This window comes from Plecotus auritus (genome assembly GCF_963455305.1).
Source record: "Plecotus auritus genome assembly, chromosome: 2".
NCBI lineage: Eukaryota > Metazoa > Chordata > Mammalia > Chiroptera > Vespertilionidae > Plecotus > Plecotus auritus.
In genome coordinates, this window is record NC_137771.1 from 178,595,464 (window position 1) to 178,612,955 (window position 17,492).

The 17,492-nt window shown below is 35.5% G+C and overlaps 1 protein-coding gene across 1 annotated transcript in view; it reads left to right on the forward strand.

Annotated features, from left to right (window-relative positions):
• Positions 1–1,104: 1,104 nt before the first annotated feature.
• The window catches only part of GMNC (geminin coiled-coil domain containing), a gene marked incomplete at both ends in the record, with an annotated part of 112,930 nt that continues 96,542 nt past the window's right edge, over positions 1,105–17,492 (forward strand). Inside the window, 3 exons of the mRNA XM_080654694.1 lie at positions 1,105–1,149; positions 2,203–2,357; positions 5,344–5,473. Of these exons, the coding sequence (XP_080510820.1) occupies positions 1,105–1,149; positions 2,203–2,357; positions 5,344–5,473 (330 nt within the window). The remainder of the gene's footprint in view (positions 1,150–2,202; positions 2,358–5,343; positions 5,474–17,492) is intronic.

Here is a 17,492-nt window from a genome sequence, read left to right on the forward strand (position 1 = left end):
ATTTTTATTTTATACAATGCCAGAAAATATGGAGGAAAGGAATTAACCTTTTTTGGTACAATAAGACGATGTTGTATCTAGAAACTACAAATTACTAATTAGAAAAAATATTTTTTAAAAATCACTTCAGGTCATCTTTTAGGTAAGAACTTAATGAAACCACGTGAATAATAGACTCTTGATATCAAAGCAATGAAGGATATTTAGGCTATCCATGCACTGATTGATGCAAAGAACAGAATAATGAACTTGTAATCAGGTTTACCTGAATTCTAGTTTTGGCACTGCTACAAGTTTGCTTCCTAACTGTACATTATATGAATGTGTAGGATGCCAAAGGGTTTTCTCTTGCACTAAGATGTATTGGCTCAAATATTTCCTGTCAACTCTCTACAATATGTGTATCAGTTAAAATAATCAAATGCAAGTAACAGAAGGCCTCAACTCAAAAATGCTTACACAATGTATTTGTAATTTCATGTAATATGAAGTCCAGTGATCAGGGATTTGATGGTTGTTTGATTTAATTAATCAAGCATGTCATCAAGGCTCCAGGTTCTTTCCACCTGTAAAGTCACATCCCCTTTTAGTTACATGATCCTTGCAGCAGTTTCAAAAATACTATTCTCACACATGGTCAAGGACAAAACGAGATTTCCTTATGTCCTTAAAGGGGTAAAAGAATTGAAAACATTTTTATTGAAGTTTCATATGTATACATACAGAAAGAGGGGAGGTGTGTCTGTGTGTGCAACATAACTGTAGAAAAATGGTGTATCTGATACCATAGAACATTTTTGTGAAGGTAATGAGTATAATAAGATTGATTGGTTATTCCTAATTGTGCTGGAAAAGGTGGGGAAAGAAGAGATCAAGCTCAGAATTTAAATTCTCAGCTCAAGCACTCCATAAATAACCTGAAACTTCTTATGTCTGCCCTGAAAGAACCCTTATTTCCTATAGTTGCAGAAATGAAATTGTTGAAAATCAAATGCAGAACCTCATCCTGAGAGTGGCTAAATTATAATGCAAATTGAATTCCCAATCTCACAGACTCTGCTGCTAAAATAAGGACACTGACTGGGATAGAATGGTATCCTCAAAATGGGAATGGGGACATATGGGGAGCTCCTGATGAAGCTGGGGAAGGTAAACTCTAAATCAGGGGTGGGCAAACTTTTTGACTCGAGGGCCACAATGGGTTCTTAAACTGGACCGGAGGGCCAGAACAAAAGCATGGATGGAGTGATTGTGTGAACTAATATAAATTCAAAGTAAACATCATTACATAAAAGGGTACGGTCTTTTTTTTTTTATTTCATTAGTTTTATTCATTTCAAACATTTTAACAAGAAGAATGTAAACACTAATTATTATAATTTGAAACTTCAAAAAATGGAGGAATCATAGCACAATAACATACCTTATATTGAAGATGGCAAAGGCAAAATAAAATTGCCTAACAAAGGAAAGGTACAAAAGCCTTTCAAATTAAACTTAAATATAATAAAATAATTTAACACTAAAACAAATAGAAAAGAACAAAATGTGTAAACAGTAAATTAAACATTTTCTTTAGTGCAACTTCCAAATTATGCCCTGGACGTAGATGTAGATGGCAATGTAGACTGGGTTGAAAGGTTTTTGGTCTTTAAAACATCAACTTCAGTGGGAACAGTGTTGTTGGTCTCCTTTTTAGCTAATGCTCTGATACTGTGCTCTCCAGGGGCGTGTCTCCCTACATCACCACGATAACGTGTCTACGCATTCCCAGTGTGATGTCATCGGGGGCATTACAAGGAGCCTCTGGAAGGTTGAGAGGTTGTTCCCTCTACTGAATGGGCGGATATAAATCCGCCTACTCAGAAGAAGGAGCTGCGGCATTGTTTCCCGACGTTGCCATGTTAACACTGCTGCTGGTGAAGGAGCGGATGGGAGAGCAAGAGAACCCTTGGCTCTTTCCGCTCCGCGGGCCGGATAGAACAGCCGAACGGGCCGGATCCGGCCCGCGGGCCGTAGTTTGCCCACGGCTGCTCTAAATTGTGATGAGTCTCCTTTGCCAGTAGAAGCTGCCATTACATCTGCAAATTAAGATTAACACTCTACTTTGCCTAAAAGCAATATAATGACCTTCCCTGAAATAATGAAAAAACACTGCTGATTCTCTTCAAGACCCCCAACCCCTCCCTTCTTTGCTTCTAGACCTATAATCAGACTCAAGTCCCAGTAGACCAAGTTGAGTTACAGAGTGTGACCCATGAAGAGGTGTGCTGTACTCCAAAAGAACAACTTGTTTTTCCAAATTATTCAGCCAGAAATCCAGGAATGTGTATGGGAATGGATATTGAGAGTGTGGGGTAAGGGTAGAAGCAACATAAAGTTAGATCAAGGTGAATTTATTGGTATGGGTCTACTAAACAGAAATTGTGAATTTAATGTTGCTGCTTAGAGGGTCAGAAAGGCCAGTTAGTTGAATGCTTGAAATGCAGACCAAAAGGTAGCCTACACTAAATTAAGTTGAAATGCCAGAACTGCCTTGGTATATGATAAAAGGATCCAAAGGCTTTGAGAAATTGGACTATTAGACTCTACTTATCATGTATGACCTCTTCATTTACTCCAAGAGGTTCAGAGTTCACACCTTACAACATGACTGTGCCAAATAAGTTAGTGAGGACAGCCCCAGCATCCTTGAAGAGCTTTGTGGTCATTCTTCTCTCTAAGTCAGAATTGCTGCCATTGAATTAGGAAACCTAAATGCAATGGGAATAATTGGATTTCAGGGTGTCAGGGGCCAAGTGGCAGCACTAATCATCAAAGGCAAGGTGGATGTGTTACCATGTAGACAGCAGAATCAAAGCAGCAATCAGAGTAGTCTGACTGCTATCTTTCTGCATTCCAGCCCTTTCACTTCCCCCACACCCCTGCTCCACTTTTAACTACCCTCCAGCCATGCTAGCCAACTACTGTTCCTCAAAAACAGGAAACATGTTTCTACTTGACGTGCAGTTGCCTGGAATACTCTTGTCCAAATATCTGAATGTCTCCTTCCCTCACTCCCACTGGGTCTTGGTTCAAAGGTCACTTCAACAGAGACTTTTCCTGACAACTCTAAAATGGCATCATCCTAGCATTTTCTTATTCCTTTCTATTAAATAGTCTCCATATTTGTACTAACAAATTATCCACTTATATGTTGATTGGCTTATTGTCTAAGTTCATACATTCTGTTAGGGAGTAATTTTGTTGTGTTCATTGCTGTATTTCCGGTCTAGCTCATTATGTCAGTTTGAAGTAAATATTTGTAAAAGAAAAGAAGGGAGGGATGGAGATTAAACCAGAAGCATCATTTCTAATAAAGGATACAAGTAAGTGAGTGTAGTTTCCTGATGCCTCTCTTGTTCCCTCTTGGGAGCACCCAAAGCTAAGCTGCTGCATGCAGTTGCTAAGAGTGAGATATCACCATGATTGGAGCCAGCATCTATGTGTTAAAATTATCAATAAAACAGAAGTAAGATGATCTGATTTTGAGTACTTACTCAATAGGTTGTGACCAGATCATAGGACCTAAAAAAAATGTATGTTCCAGCCCTCAGAGTTCTCATCAACAATTATTACATGTTCTCCCTATTCTAGAAATTGTTGTGACTCAGTAGAATACTGCATGTTCCTCCCTTGTGTTTATCATATAAAATATACCTAAAATAATCCATATAGCATGATAAGATTTATCCTCATGCAACCTCAATTCAGAGTAAACTTAAGATAGGTGATTATTATAAAAATAATTATAATACAAAAGTATTTATATAGTTGTATTTCCTGGGTTCAGGAACCTTATGTCTAACATAGTAATTTCCCCCAAATAAGTGTCCAATAAAGGTTGCTGAAAGGGTAAAGGGATTTTTGTAGTTTGTTTGCTTGTATAAATATCCAAGAGGCATCAGGATTCACAATGACTTTTATTTAATATATATATATATATATATATATATATATATATATAGAGAGAGAGAGAGAGAGAGAGAGAGAGAGAGAGAGAGATACATATATAGAGATATATAGAGATAGCAATAGAGATATAGAGATAGAGATGTCTATCTATATCTATTTATCTATATACTTTTCACATTATTTTATATACATATATAATGGTAAACAACAAATTAGATGTTTGGTTGTTTTCTTTCTAAAGTTTCTCAGGAAACCATGAGGGTATTTGAAAAAGATCCATTGCTTTGGAAGTCTGATGTTGCATTACTGTAGTTTAAATGCCATTCTGAACATATTCACCTTTTTTGGGGGGGCAGGGGGAGGAGGGCTGCATTCAGAAGTGCCTTTTCTTAAAGGCTAGTGGAGTTGGTTAGGACTTTCCTCTATTTGTCCTAGAAGATACCATTTAATATTTCTATTAGCTTTAGCCTCCATGTAGCTTCAGCCTTTCAGTTGTATCTTTGAAGTTCTGTGTGTTTGTCTTTTATTTTTAAAACTGTTTACCATTTTGTTTTAAAATAGAATTCTTTGGCCTTATAAATGCCAAGAATAAAAACCATGGATTTACCCTGGAGGCTAAACTTTCCCCTGAACCCCTCCCACATTTTTTTAAAACATCACCACTTGCATTCACCCTTATTTGAATAGAAATTTCTTACCCCCTACACAGCTACTGGCAAAGACTGCCTCTGTCTACCTTTGCTTTTGAGACTTGAATTCATTTCAAATTAGTTCCTTGGAAAAAAATATCAAATTAGAGTTCTAGCTCTAGTCAAGATGAAGGGATTCAAGATACTGATTTAAATATTGCCAATCAGATTGTATTTTGGGGTTTCTGTTTTAGAAAATCTTATGTACACTGGGTGAGTAAGCTCAGGCAGTAGAATAAGAAAATTGAGAGGGGTGTTATACTCTTCCAAAGTTGGAGTGATGAATCTGGCTTTCCTTATCTCTCGGAACTGGTGTTACAGGCAGAGGCATAAATTTGCTGTAGGCAAACCACTATGAAATTGCCTTTCTCCCACTTTCTTAAGTATTAATTAGCAAATGAACCAATCCCAAACCGCTTAAATGTTGGCTATTTACAGACTCATTCCTATTTTGTTAAGAAAGGGTAGATTAAATTACTTTAAAAAAAGTGCAGTGGTGCCAAAGTATTTAGCTGTTTAATTTAATTTTAATAAGTAAAAGAAAAGAAAAACTAATTGTCTCTATATTCCCCCTCCCTACACAAGCACTTCATGCTTTATACTTTCTCTTGACTCTGTATGGGATTATCAAAAGAGAAAGAATTTCCATAGAAAAGCTATTGCTATAATGTGCTGATTGTTACATTAATTTTCCCCCTAGCTCTATTGCTTGGCAGAAATTTTGGACTTTACTCAGAACCTGCTTAGTGAGCTTGTCCCTGGATGGGATTAGTTTAATCTCCTCTTACAAGCCTCTAAACACTGGAAAAGATTGGAGTGCAGAAGTAGCGGTAAAATGGGGAGGGCAGGGAAAGAAAGGTTGCTGATGACCAGTGCCAAGGTTCATTTCATCTTAGAACTAAATTTGAATAGTGGGGAGAAGGGAGGGAGAAGTGGGGACAGGATGGCAGTGGTGATCAATGAGAGTTAAACTGGGGTTATGGTGGTAGTGATCTCTTCATGATTTTATTGTGCTTGGAGTTCCTCCAAGCCCTAGGAGCAGTGTACAATGAGAAGAAAAGAAAGGGGTGAGGGGAGTGGAATGATGATTAGAATCCACAAATAAAGAACACTGAGAAAAAGGAAAAAAAAAATGAGGAATTTCTGGACTTGAAGGGAGTAGTGGGAGATTTGAGATTTGAGTCACTTAATTTGGTGGACCTTACCCATCATAAGGATGGCCTAGAGAAGACCACAGGAAGATTTTTAATAGAAAGTGTTCTTAACTTCTTCCCCCTTGGTCAAGATGAAATAAATTGGGCTAGATTAACTTTATGACACAAAGTTTATGAATTTTTTTTATAAACTCACTATGCAAGTGAGATATAAAGAGTTATTATCATTGTCATTGCTGAACCTGGACATACATGAGACAGATTTGTTTGATAAGATGTGACAAATTCACTGTATGTTTAATTTTAAATTTTAGTGTATCTTACTTCCTGTTCTAAATTGTAGGTAATGAAATTTCACTGGTGAAGGAAATACACTTCCTTTTATAGACAATGAGGCTTGGTAATTTTTTAGAATACTCTATTCTGCAATATTCAGTTTTGAACCTGAAGACTGCAAGTTTTATTCTTGGTCTAAAAGAAGCAATCAGATGCTCTCCCAACATTAGCTAAAATTTAAGAGGGTAAAAAATTGAAATGTTGTGTAAGGAACTTTTTTGATTAATTATAAATTATATATTTACACTTCATGTGTTCAATAGATGAAGATTTAGTTCTAAATTTGTAACTGAGAGGTATTTTCTGCAATTTTCCTGAATACTTCTGGTATCTTCATTAATACTAACTCAGCCCATTAGAAAAATTTAATTTGTATGTTTAAGAGACCCAATTAATCCTATCTAATAAAAAAGTAATATGCAAATTGACCATCACTCCAACACACAAGATGGCTGCCCCCATGTGGACACAAGATGGCCATGACAAGATGGCCAGCAGGGGAGAGCAGTTGGGAGGGACCAGGACTGCAAGGGAGGGCAGTTGGGGGCGATCAAGCCTGCAGGGGAGGGCAGTTAGGGGTGACCAGGCTGGCAGAGGAGGGAAGTTGGGGACAACCAGGCCTGCAGGGAAGGGCAGTTAGGGGCAAACAGGCTGGCAGGGGAGCAGTTAGGCATCAACCAGGCTGGCAGGGGAGTGGTTAGGGGGTGATCAGGCTGGCAGGCAGAAGTGGTTAGGAGCAATCAGGAAGGCAGGCAGGCAAGCAGTTGGGAGCCAGCAGTCCTGGATTGTGAGAGGGATGTCCGATTTCCCGTTTAGGCCCGATCCCAGTAGGATCAGGCCTAAATGGGCAGTCAGATATCCCTTGAGGGGTCCCAGATTGAAGACGGTGCAGGCTGGGCTGAGGGACACACACCCCCCCCTCCCCCCGTGCACAAATTTCATGCACCAGGCCTCTAGTGTTTATATAAGTGCTGGTGTGACAAACCTCCCAAAATGAAGACAATGCTGGAAAGCAAGATCTCAAATGCTCCAGAGAATACAGTTTTGTAGTTTCTTTTATATATTTGGAATTAAAGAAGATTACATGAAAGTGGGAGAAAGCAAGGCACAGGATATTTAATAAGATTATATGTTCCCTTGAGGGTGGTTATGCCTCCAAGGGGTTTAAAAAAGATAATTAATCTGGCATTTCAAAGGTGTTCTAACCTAGATGCACAAGAACAACGGACAGGACTTGCTTAAGGAAAAGGTAAACCTTTTTTATAGGCCTAGGTCATGACTACCCACTATGACCTGCCCAGTTAGGAATTTATGATCCGATCACCCTGTGAGGTTACTTTTGATCACTGGACTTGTTAGCTTTATTATAGAGCCCATTTTTCATTCAAAAAAAAGATAAACATTTAGAATATTGAGTAGGCTTTTTTACACACTATTCTTAAAGCTAAACATTTTTGCTTTTTGAGGATTTACCCTTTGATCAGAGATAACACAACAAGCTATTTGCCAAATTTTATTTTATTCATGTATATTTTCAGAGATTTGTAAATGTTATTAGTTTTTTCTAAGAAATCATACTTGACCTTCTTAAATGTAGAACTAGTTCTTTATTTATTATTTTGGGGATTATTGGTTTTCTGTTTTGTTTTTTGGCTATTTATCTTGACTTGCGTAGCTCATTAATATTTAATCTTCCTTTTTTCCAGATCTAGTTATTTAATACTTTACATTTCTCCTTCATTGCTGCTTTGTTTTATTATATAGACTTTTAATTATCACTAAGTTCTAAGCATTATTTAATCTTAATGATGCATTAATTGATCCATTAGTTACTTAAGAGTTTTTTAAAGTTCTAAATGTACATTTTAATTGAAGAATTTGTTTTCAATGTTTTATATTTCCAACTTAATTTTATAGAATGTGACCTCCATATTGTTTTTACAATAAAGCAAATTTGCTTTCTAATTTATTAGGTCATTGGCTTTTATGAATGTTCTATATTTGCCTTAAATTAATGTGCATTTACCAATTGTTTAGTATAAGGGAATGTACAAGAATAATAGATTAAGTTTATTAATTGTTTTTAATATTCATAATGCTTTCTTTAATATGCATAATTTATAGATTTGTGTGACATGTGGGATAAAATATTCACTATCATTTTGCCCTTACTCAACCAAACTGGACCCTTTGCATTTCTTAAACACTCCAATTATATTCAAAAGTCAAGGTATTTAGTTTTTAATGTCCTTGAAATGCTTTTATCCCCAGATGCTGTATTGCTTACTCCCTCATGCTTCATGTTCTTTGACCTGTCTAATAAGAACGAAAGTTTCTGAAACTGGCTCCCCCAAACCTTGATTTCTAGCCAATATAGTGAAACAGAAACAATATATTCTGGGATAATTAAAGAGATTAGTTCTACAAAGACTTAAAGGGCACAAATGTTGTAGTCCTCATTATTTCCTATTTAATTTACCTGTTTGGCTTCTACGAAAACCAGATGGATTGTGGCAAATCATGTTAAACTACCATATACTCAAACAACTGACAGTTTCAAATGTGACTTTTCTGTAGATGTAGTGTGTTTACTGAAATGGATCTACAAAATATCCAGCATTTGGTCTGTGACTATAGGCCTGGGAAATCATTATTCTCAACCTCCTCAATAAAGAAGCTCAAAAACAATTCGTGTTTATGTGGATATAAAGGCATATCCATTCACTGTCTTGCTTAATGTCTATTCTAATTGCTATTCTTGGTTCTACCAAAGTCTGCACATATGTTGGCCATGTGTGTTTTCTTTATATAATATTATGCTATACAACATTATTAATGATATCTTAATCTAACTTTATATAAATAATATGGAAGCCTTAGTAGGAAACATATGGGTAGAAGATAATCTCTATAAAGATTCAAAGGTCTAACATATCAGAAAGTATTTATGTCTCCGAAGTCCTGGATCAATAGAACTTCTCCACTGGGACAAATTCATTTGGATTCTGGAGGAAGCATATATTGTTCTTGGAAATATTATTTTGAACAACTGTTAAGTGACTTGGAAGGCTTGCTATTTGAGGTAGGGTTAAGAGCGATGTTCACTAGGTTGTTGTGAAAGCTGCTCTTTCTATCGGGCCATATGACCCAGTAAATCCCACCAGACTAAATAATGATGATTGTAGGGGTTCCAGAAAGTGCCAAGAGGAAATTCCAGTACAGACCTTGGGTTTCTGGAGCAAGACATGCCTTTTGGAGCAGAGAACTCTTTGTTTTGTATAGTTCTCTGCTGTTTAGTATTTTGTCCATTACTTAAATTTTTATCCTTGTTATTCACTTATAGAATTTTTTTGGGTTTTAATGCAAGTTAGACATATGTATTGCAAATATTTTCTCAATCTTTCAATTGATTTTTCTTACCATTAGTAATGTCTTTAGATAAATCACAATTTTCAATTTTAACAAAACCTAATTTGTTAATATTTTATTCTTAGTGTTTAGGAAAACTGCTTAAGAAAAATTTTATTACTCCAAGGACATGAGCTTCTCTTCTATGTTATCTTCTAGAAGCTTTTTTCTTATTGTTATTTTACTGTTTTGCTTTTAGATCTATAATTCTGGAGTTGAATTTTGGGCATGGTGTGAGGTAGTGATAAATAGTCATGTATTTTAAAAATATGAATATTCAATTGAATTAGTGCCATTTATAGAAAAGCCATATATTTCTTTTCCCCCTCTGTTGTGTAATGCCATCACATGTGTATGTGTTTCTTGTTTTTAGTATCTTAAATACTGTTTATATCAATTTTATTATGTTTTGTTTTATATCGAGATATTTTTGGATATTTTGATGATTTTCATTTCCATACATATTTTACAATCACTTTTTAATTTCTAAAAGTAACACCAGAAGAAAAGAAAATTTTCTGGCATTTTGTTTGCAAATATATTAAGTCTATAGATAAATTTGGATAGAAATTATATCCTTGTGATATGGAATTCTTTAACCCATGGATATAACATTTATATTATTTGGATCTTCCTGATTTCTTTCAACAATAAATCTTAGTGAAGGATCTTAAAATATGTTCTTACTATCTTAAACATAATATTTTCTTTTGTCTATTACTACAGCCTACTTTTGTATTTCACTTCCCCTTTCTAATAGTTCCATTCAAATCATAACTAAAAATGTTGAACATGGCAGAAGCAAGCATAGATTGCTAGGTATACCACAAGGAACAATTCCTCCACGTTGATGTGAAAATTCAATAGCCATTTCCTGGATATGTTCACTCAGTTAATTATGGATTCATCAGTATGAATTTTCATGTAGCCATTACATTTTTGGCTTGTCTCAAGTATAGAATGAAATATGTATTAAATTTTGGATATATTATGCCTATGTCATTCCTTTGCCAGAGGCTGTGGTCAAGGCTTTTAAAGCATTTGCATGCTAAACATTCAGAAATAAGGAGAAGCAGTGCCAGGCTTTCTGGAAGGATTCTCTCAGTAGCCTTGAGCTCGGCCAGCCTCACTCCTTTATCTTCACTTTCCTCCCTTTAGCTTTAATCCCCACCCTTGCATTTACATCTGGGAATGCATTTATTTTAGTCCTAAAGACCACTTGAAAACAGAAAGTAGAATGATGGCTACCAGGAGCCGGGGGTGGGATGGGGGAAATGGGGAGATGTTGATGAAAGTGTACAAACTTCCAGTTACAAGGCAAATAAGTTATGGGGATCTCATGTCTAACATGACGATTGTAGTTAATTATAGTGTGTTATATACTTGAAAGATGCTGAGAGTAAACATTAAATATTCTTCCCTTGCCACAAAAAAGGAAATGGAAATTATGTGACATGTTAGCTAATGCTATGGTGGTAATCATTTTGCAATATATAAGTACATCAAATCAACACATTGTACACCTTAAACTTACACAATGTTCTATGTTAGTTATATTTTAATAAAGGTGGTGAGAAGAAGAAGATGTTCAGGTGATCCTCCAAGTTTATAAAATAATTCTTAGACACACAGCCCAGTGAATTCATGCAAGCTCTGGTTCCCTGGTCCAGAGCCAGACCATAAGCCAAAAATAAATCAAACTTTCCAGGTGTCTATATCAAGTACACCAACAATCTGTGATTACAATGTATTCCTTGGGGGCAATTTAGGATTTTGACTAGTTCTCAAGGAAATCCTAACACTGCCCTGGCTTCCATGATAAAGGGCAGAGAACAAGTTCTCTCCTTCATCAGGGCAATCATTTGCTTGTCCAATTCCATTAAACCACTGAATTTTTATTGATATATGTTTTCACTACGAGATATATAAAACTTTTAAAAACTTAATCATACAAATGTCTACTTCCTCCCATTCTATTGTTTTTGATGCATTCTATTTATTCTTCAATATACTCCTTGAGTTATACCTTCATAAAGATTTTTTAAAATCATGCCACCCCATATCAGCTTCTTCCCTTGAATATCAGTGTAACTGAAAATCTTCAATGTTTACACATTCATTATAAAGTTAGAAAGGAACCTTGGAAACCTTTAGTTTGACAATACTTCTTTACAAGAGGCAGAGTCTGAGACACAGAGAAGCAAGACAAGTGGGAATGATATATAATTTCACATTGCATATGTTGTTAAAATATGTGTATTTAACACATACATATATGTTTGTGTTACATTTATATACATATACTATATATGTATGTAATAATTATCTTAATGTTCACCTTCTTGAATGTTTCCTTCATCATCTCCCTAAAATACAGTGTTATTTACCTAACACATACAGTGAATTAATTTGGAGAAGACCTTTACAAAATAATTCTGTAAAGACCCTCAAACTATCAACAGATAACATCTGCCAGTCATTCTTGGATAAAAGAACATTATTTAATTTAAATGTACTCCTTCAAATTCTTTTAATTTCCTCTGTTCTCTTTCTTTTGAGCCAGGCTAGAAAATAAGAAATGCCAATAGAGCAATCTAAGGTTTAATAGTATTGATCCTGTTCAGAGTTGTGCAGAATAGTGTAAGGATCCAAAAAGAACAAAAGACACATTCTAGCTCCAAGCACAACAAAATATCTAGGTGGTTTGTCAATGTGCACTTAAATCCCCCTCTGAATGGAAACTTTAAAAATTCTTCCCACTGTGCCTTTAAAAAGCCTCTTGTGTGTTAGTTCGGCTTCTGCTGCCAGGCCTTGCTGGGACATTCCTCATCTCCCACCACTGAGATTCTCTAAATATCTGTCAGCCAGTTGCAGCACTTACTGAATAGGTCAGCATTACATCATGTTCTCAGAAAAGGTGGCAAAACAAGCTGGTTGCCTGTTCCCTCTGCTTATTATTTATTTTAAGCAAATGTGAGTCCTTAGGTTTGAGACACAGGGCTGGTCCTAACCAGAGCACAGAATAATAGCCTGAAGGAGGTGAAGGGGAGGGGTTGGCAGCCAGTTCTCACTTGGGAAAGCTTGAGAAGGTGGGGTGTGGGGTGAACAGGGGGAGAAACGTGAGTTAAAAGAAAAGTCCAAGTGTGCCTCTGGAATCCTTTAACGAAGACAGAATACTGACTAGTTGAGCAAATTAAGTCCTTTCAGATAAATGATTGGTTTGCATTCAAGCAGAAAATACCATTATTTCTGGCTTCGTGTAGTGTGAATTAGAGAAAAGACATGGCAATTTTCTCTGATTCCTGAATATGTGAGAGATGAGAAAGGTGCAGGGAAGTGAGAGAGAAGTACTGATTTTTCTTGCCCTAAAAGAGAGTAAATTTGTCGAGGAAGATGTTCTTAAAATGTCAAATTAATGAAAACAAATACATATTGACTTGCTCTGTGAAGCATCCGTCCTACATTGCATGGAAGGTGTGAAGAGAGCCGAGGTCTTCAGAGATGGATCAGCCCTCTCAGGTGCTCAGCTGTGGTCCTGGCTGCACCTGAGCAGCTGGGGAAGGCTGCTGGTCCTGGAGATCAGTCTCAGGGTTCTGATATTTTATTCAAACCAGGACCTCCTTCAGTAATCTGAACTAGAACAATCTGAATATAAATCCCCTTCAATAATCTGAATCCTTTTATTTTATTCTTGACACTAATATGATGTGCCCATTTCCCCCCACTTTCTCCATGTCCACCCAGGGCCCCCCGCCTTTCCCTCTGGCCATCACCACACTGTTGTCTGAGTCTATGGGTTCTCTGAATATTTGAAGTAACAGCAAAATGTTAAAAGGGAATATTTCTGTGTTTGTGAAGAAATACAGATCTCATTAAACTGGAACAGGGCGATGACAGAGAAATGCTAACGGATTCATTTTGAACCCTGAAGGGAAAAAAAATCACAGAAAAAGGCAAATTTACATATTAATATATGTAAACGGAATATGCTAAAATTCAGTGTTAGTTTGAAAATACAACACTTACATGTGTTATGGTTATTAGGTTCTAAATTAAAAGGAAAAACGAGTCTCTGATTTTGAGTAGACTTTGGTTTATGCTATTAAAACTTTATAAGAGCAATATTTAAATTTATATCCTTATAGCTTGTGAGATAAAGCATCCTATAAAATTTAAAAAGCAACTTGACCAAAGATGTACATATTGAAGTTGAAGATTCATTAGTATGAGTAAAAGATTTAAAGAGATGTACAGAATGGTGACTGTAGTTAATAATACTGTATTGCATATTTGAAAGTTCTTAAGAGTAAATCTTAAAAGTTTTAATATAAGAAAAAATACTTGTACTATGAATGATGATGGGTGGTAGACTCATTATGGTGATCATTTTGCAATGCACACAACTATTGAATGATTATGTGTTATACTTGAAACGAATATAATATTATATTTCTATTATACTGCAATAAAAAAGAGGTTTTGATATTAAAGATGAGTTAAAAAAGAGAGAAGAGAAATATATATACAAAACATACATATACATTTAATAGAGGTAAGATGTAGAATGCACACACATATATATAGAAACATGTCAATATACTTTGGGTCTGAATTTGAATCTTGGTTTTGTTGTATATATTTGTGTGAGCTTGGACTATCTAATTAGGGTCTCGAAGTTATAATCTTCTATGTAAAATGAGTATAATATTTCCTCTTTCACAGAGTTGTTCAAATGATTAAATTAAACTGCATCACATACATAAAGGGTTTAGCATTGCATCGTGTGTGTGGTGAATGCTCAAATGGTTTTTAGTACGTTGTGTTTTCTTATTGTCCCTATGCAGCATGATTCACTATCCTTTTGGTTGTCTGTCTCTCTTAATTAAGAACTATCATATTAAGAATAAAAGAAGTCAATGGAAAAGATAAAAGGTCTTCATCAGTACAGACATTCAGGGAAAAAGACTAAAGAGATTGTTCAACACATTCTGAATGTCTTATTAATATAGGTGCATGGGAATAAATATGTGAAGATAGGGTTGGGAATGTGTATACATAATAAATCTGTTTTAATGGCTGCAGAGACTGGATTGGTTAAATGTTCACAAGCACACACGCCTTTTCATTCCCCCACCCCTTTATTTACCCAAGTACTATTTTGGACCAGGTTAATGCTTTAATTGTCAGAGCATACTCTACCCATCATATACACAAGAAGACCTGCGTATTGCCATGGCAATGAAAAAGTGTGGCCTGAATTCCGCTTACAGTATGAATGCTTCAAGATAAACAAACTTGCACCATGGACCCACACAGCCTATTTTAATCAGCATTAATGGATCTAACAACCAGAGGCTCCTTTATCTATTCTGTTCTCAACAATTTGCTAATGATAATTAAAAATGCCTTGTGTTTGCCAACAATTCTAGAGCCACCTTCCTTGACATAAACAGATAAGAGTAGGAAGAAAGAACAGTATTCATATCAGACATTTTTGACTGGGTAGTTCAAAAAAGTTTACAAGAAAACCAGTGCAGGGAAATAAAATGGTTTTGACTCTGAGCAGTGGGGCCAAATTACATTAACTTGAAAGCCCAACCTGTTGCTGGGATAGAAAAGATAATTACAAAGAAAGAATAAGAGTTGGCATGGAATTTTCTTAAAAATCAGCATATCCAACCACTACATGAAATCATTGATGTCGAAGTATTTTATATTATTTAAAGCTCTGTATCACGGATTCCTAAGCTATAATTCACAATGAACCGACTCCAGGAGACCTTTATGTCCCTGAAATTTTAGGCAATATTGTGAGTTCAAGGCCCATCCATGATTTTTTTTCTGGATAGTTTTTCTCAACAGTTTTTAACATGGTTACCCATACAATTATTACTATGGTCATCATTTTTTTACTATCTTTACATCTCCCTATGTAATTAAATTATACAGTTAGATAAAAATATAAATTTACAGTACATTTTCAGAGCAATCAAGCATAATAACTTTACTCTTTGGAATTTATCCCAAGTAAACAATCCAATAGAAAAATAATTAGTTTTTATCAGTCTCAAAAAATAGCTTTAAAAATAAAAATATTTGTCTTTTCACATTACAAGAAGTGTAGTGACAAGTGTTGCATGGTTAATTAATTCAATAATTTACTAACGTACTCCTTTCCTCATCTTTTTGCTCTGCCTTCTCTGTATATTCACTTACCTCTCAAGGCTGGTGACTCCAGGTATCAGGATGACTGCAGCAGTTTTAGGACTCTCATGTCAATAACAATGCCCAGAAGTAGGAAAGAGACAATTCTCTTCATGTGTCTTTAAAATCAGAAAACTTTCCCAGAATTCCTTCAGATGCCCTTTCATCTCATTAGCCAAAATTGAATCACACTCCTTTGCCTAAATGGCAAGGAGATGATCAGATTCATTACCTACAGGTGGGGACAGACTCAGCCTACCTGAGGAACAAGGTTGCTCAGAGGAGGGTGCAAAAAAATAAATTAGAGATGGTAGGCAGAAAGAAGATGAGGCAATGGCCATTTCATAAAGTCACAGTACTGGCCATAATGTGCTGCCAATAAAATTTATTTTATTGAAAACTTTATTCATTTGTTTTTATTGATTTTAGAGAGAGGAAAGGAGAGAGAGAGAGAGAGAGAGACATCAATCTGTTGCCTCCCTCATGCACCCAGACCTATAGAACCTGTCAACTTTTGGTGTACAGGATGATGCTCCAACTAACAGAGCCACACCAGAAAACTTTATTTTTGAAGTTAAGTATTTATACACATAGATAAGAATTGATAGTAATATAGCCTACATCTGTAACCCCTTCACTCAGCTTTATTAATTAGCAACATTTGTTCAGCTCTTCATTAAAGAAAGAAATCTACAAATATATCTGAGCACCTCTGTACCTATCATTGATTAAATTTTCTTTTTTTCCCCCAGCTGTGACTAGTGACCTGAATTTCTTATTTCCTTTCTCATGTTTAATTTTGTATTTGTGCTACATATTTATATACTGTTAAGAAACTCTAAAACTTTATATGTGATTTTCAAGAGTTAAAGAAAATAACAAATATCAAGTTTTTGAGAAGAAAAGAATAATATTATTATATTCTTAAAATTTTCTGGCTGCAAGAAGGTTTTAACACCTCGTGGTCCTAAATTTCGCTTCACCAAGCTCAGTTTGGCAGATGGGTCAATAAAAATTAGGACCACATTTCATAAGAAATGATTTTTCATACGCAAACAGCTAATGATAAATAATCCCCTACTTGTGACCTAACATTTTTGAAGAAATACTTCAGTGAATATCATGCCCCTGTGGTATATAAAAGTAACAGACAAGAAAGAAGTCTAATTTCACTATATAGAACACTGCCATAAGAATGATGCTTTGAAACCTAACTGAATTCTTTCTTATGTTTTGCATTTTAAATCTGCAACTGAATATGAAAACCTAGTAGCATATATTGCTCATGAGAAAACATTGATCTTGCATACATAACCAGCTATATTCATTCTTCATGAGAATTCCCAGACTGTAAGTGTCCTGCCAGAGGGGCAGGGAATTGGTGCCCTTATTTTCTGTGCTGTCTGCACCATCCCGAAAAAAAATTATAGGCCGCTTTTCCTTCTTTAAGACCTTGGAGTTAACAGTTCTCAATTCAACTGACTATTATAGGTGCATTAGGGAGTTGTGGGCTAAGCATAATTCTCTATGTCTACAATTGATTTAACTTGCTCAGATACCAAATAAAGCACATCTTATTCATTCATTATGTGCAAGGTATTTAGTAGTCAACAAATAATGCAAGATGAATAAAAACCAGTACATATATTAAGGTCACTCTCTTTGAGCATAAATAATGGTAATGACATGTGATAAATCCTCTTTAAGTAAATATTGCAAGATGATCACATATTAGTCAGAAATCAAG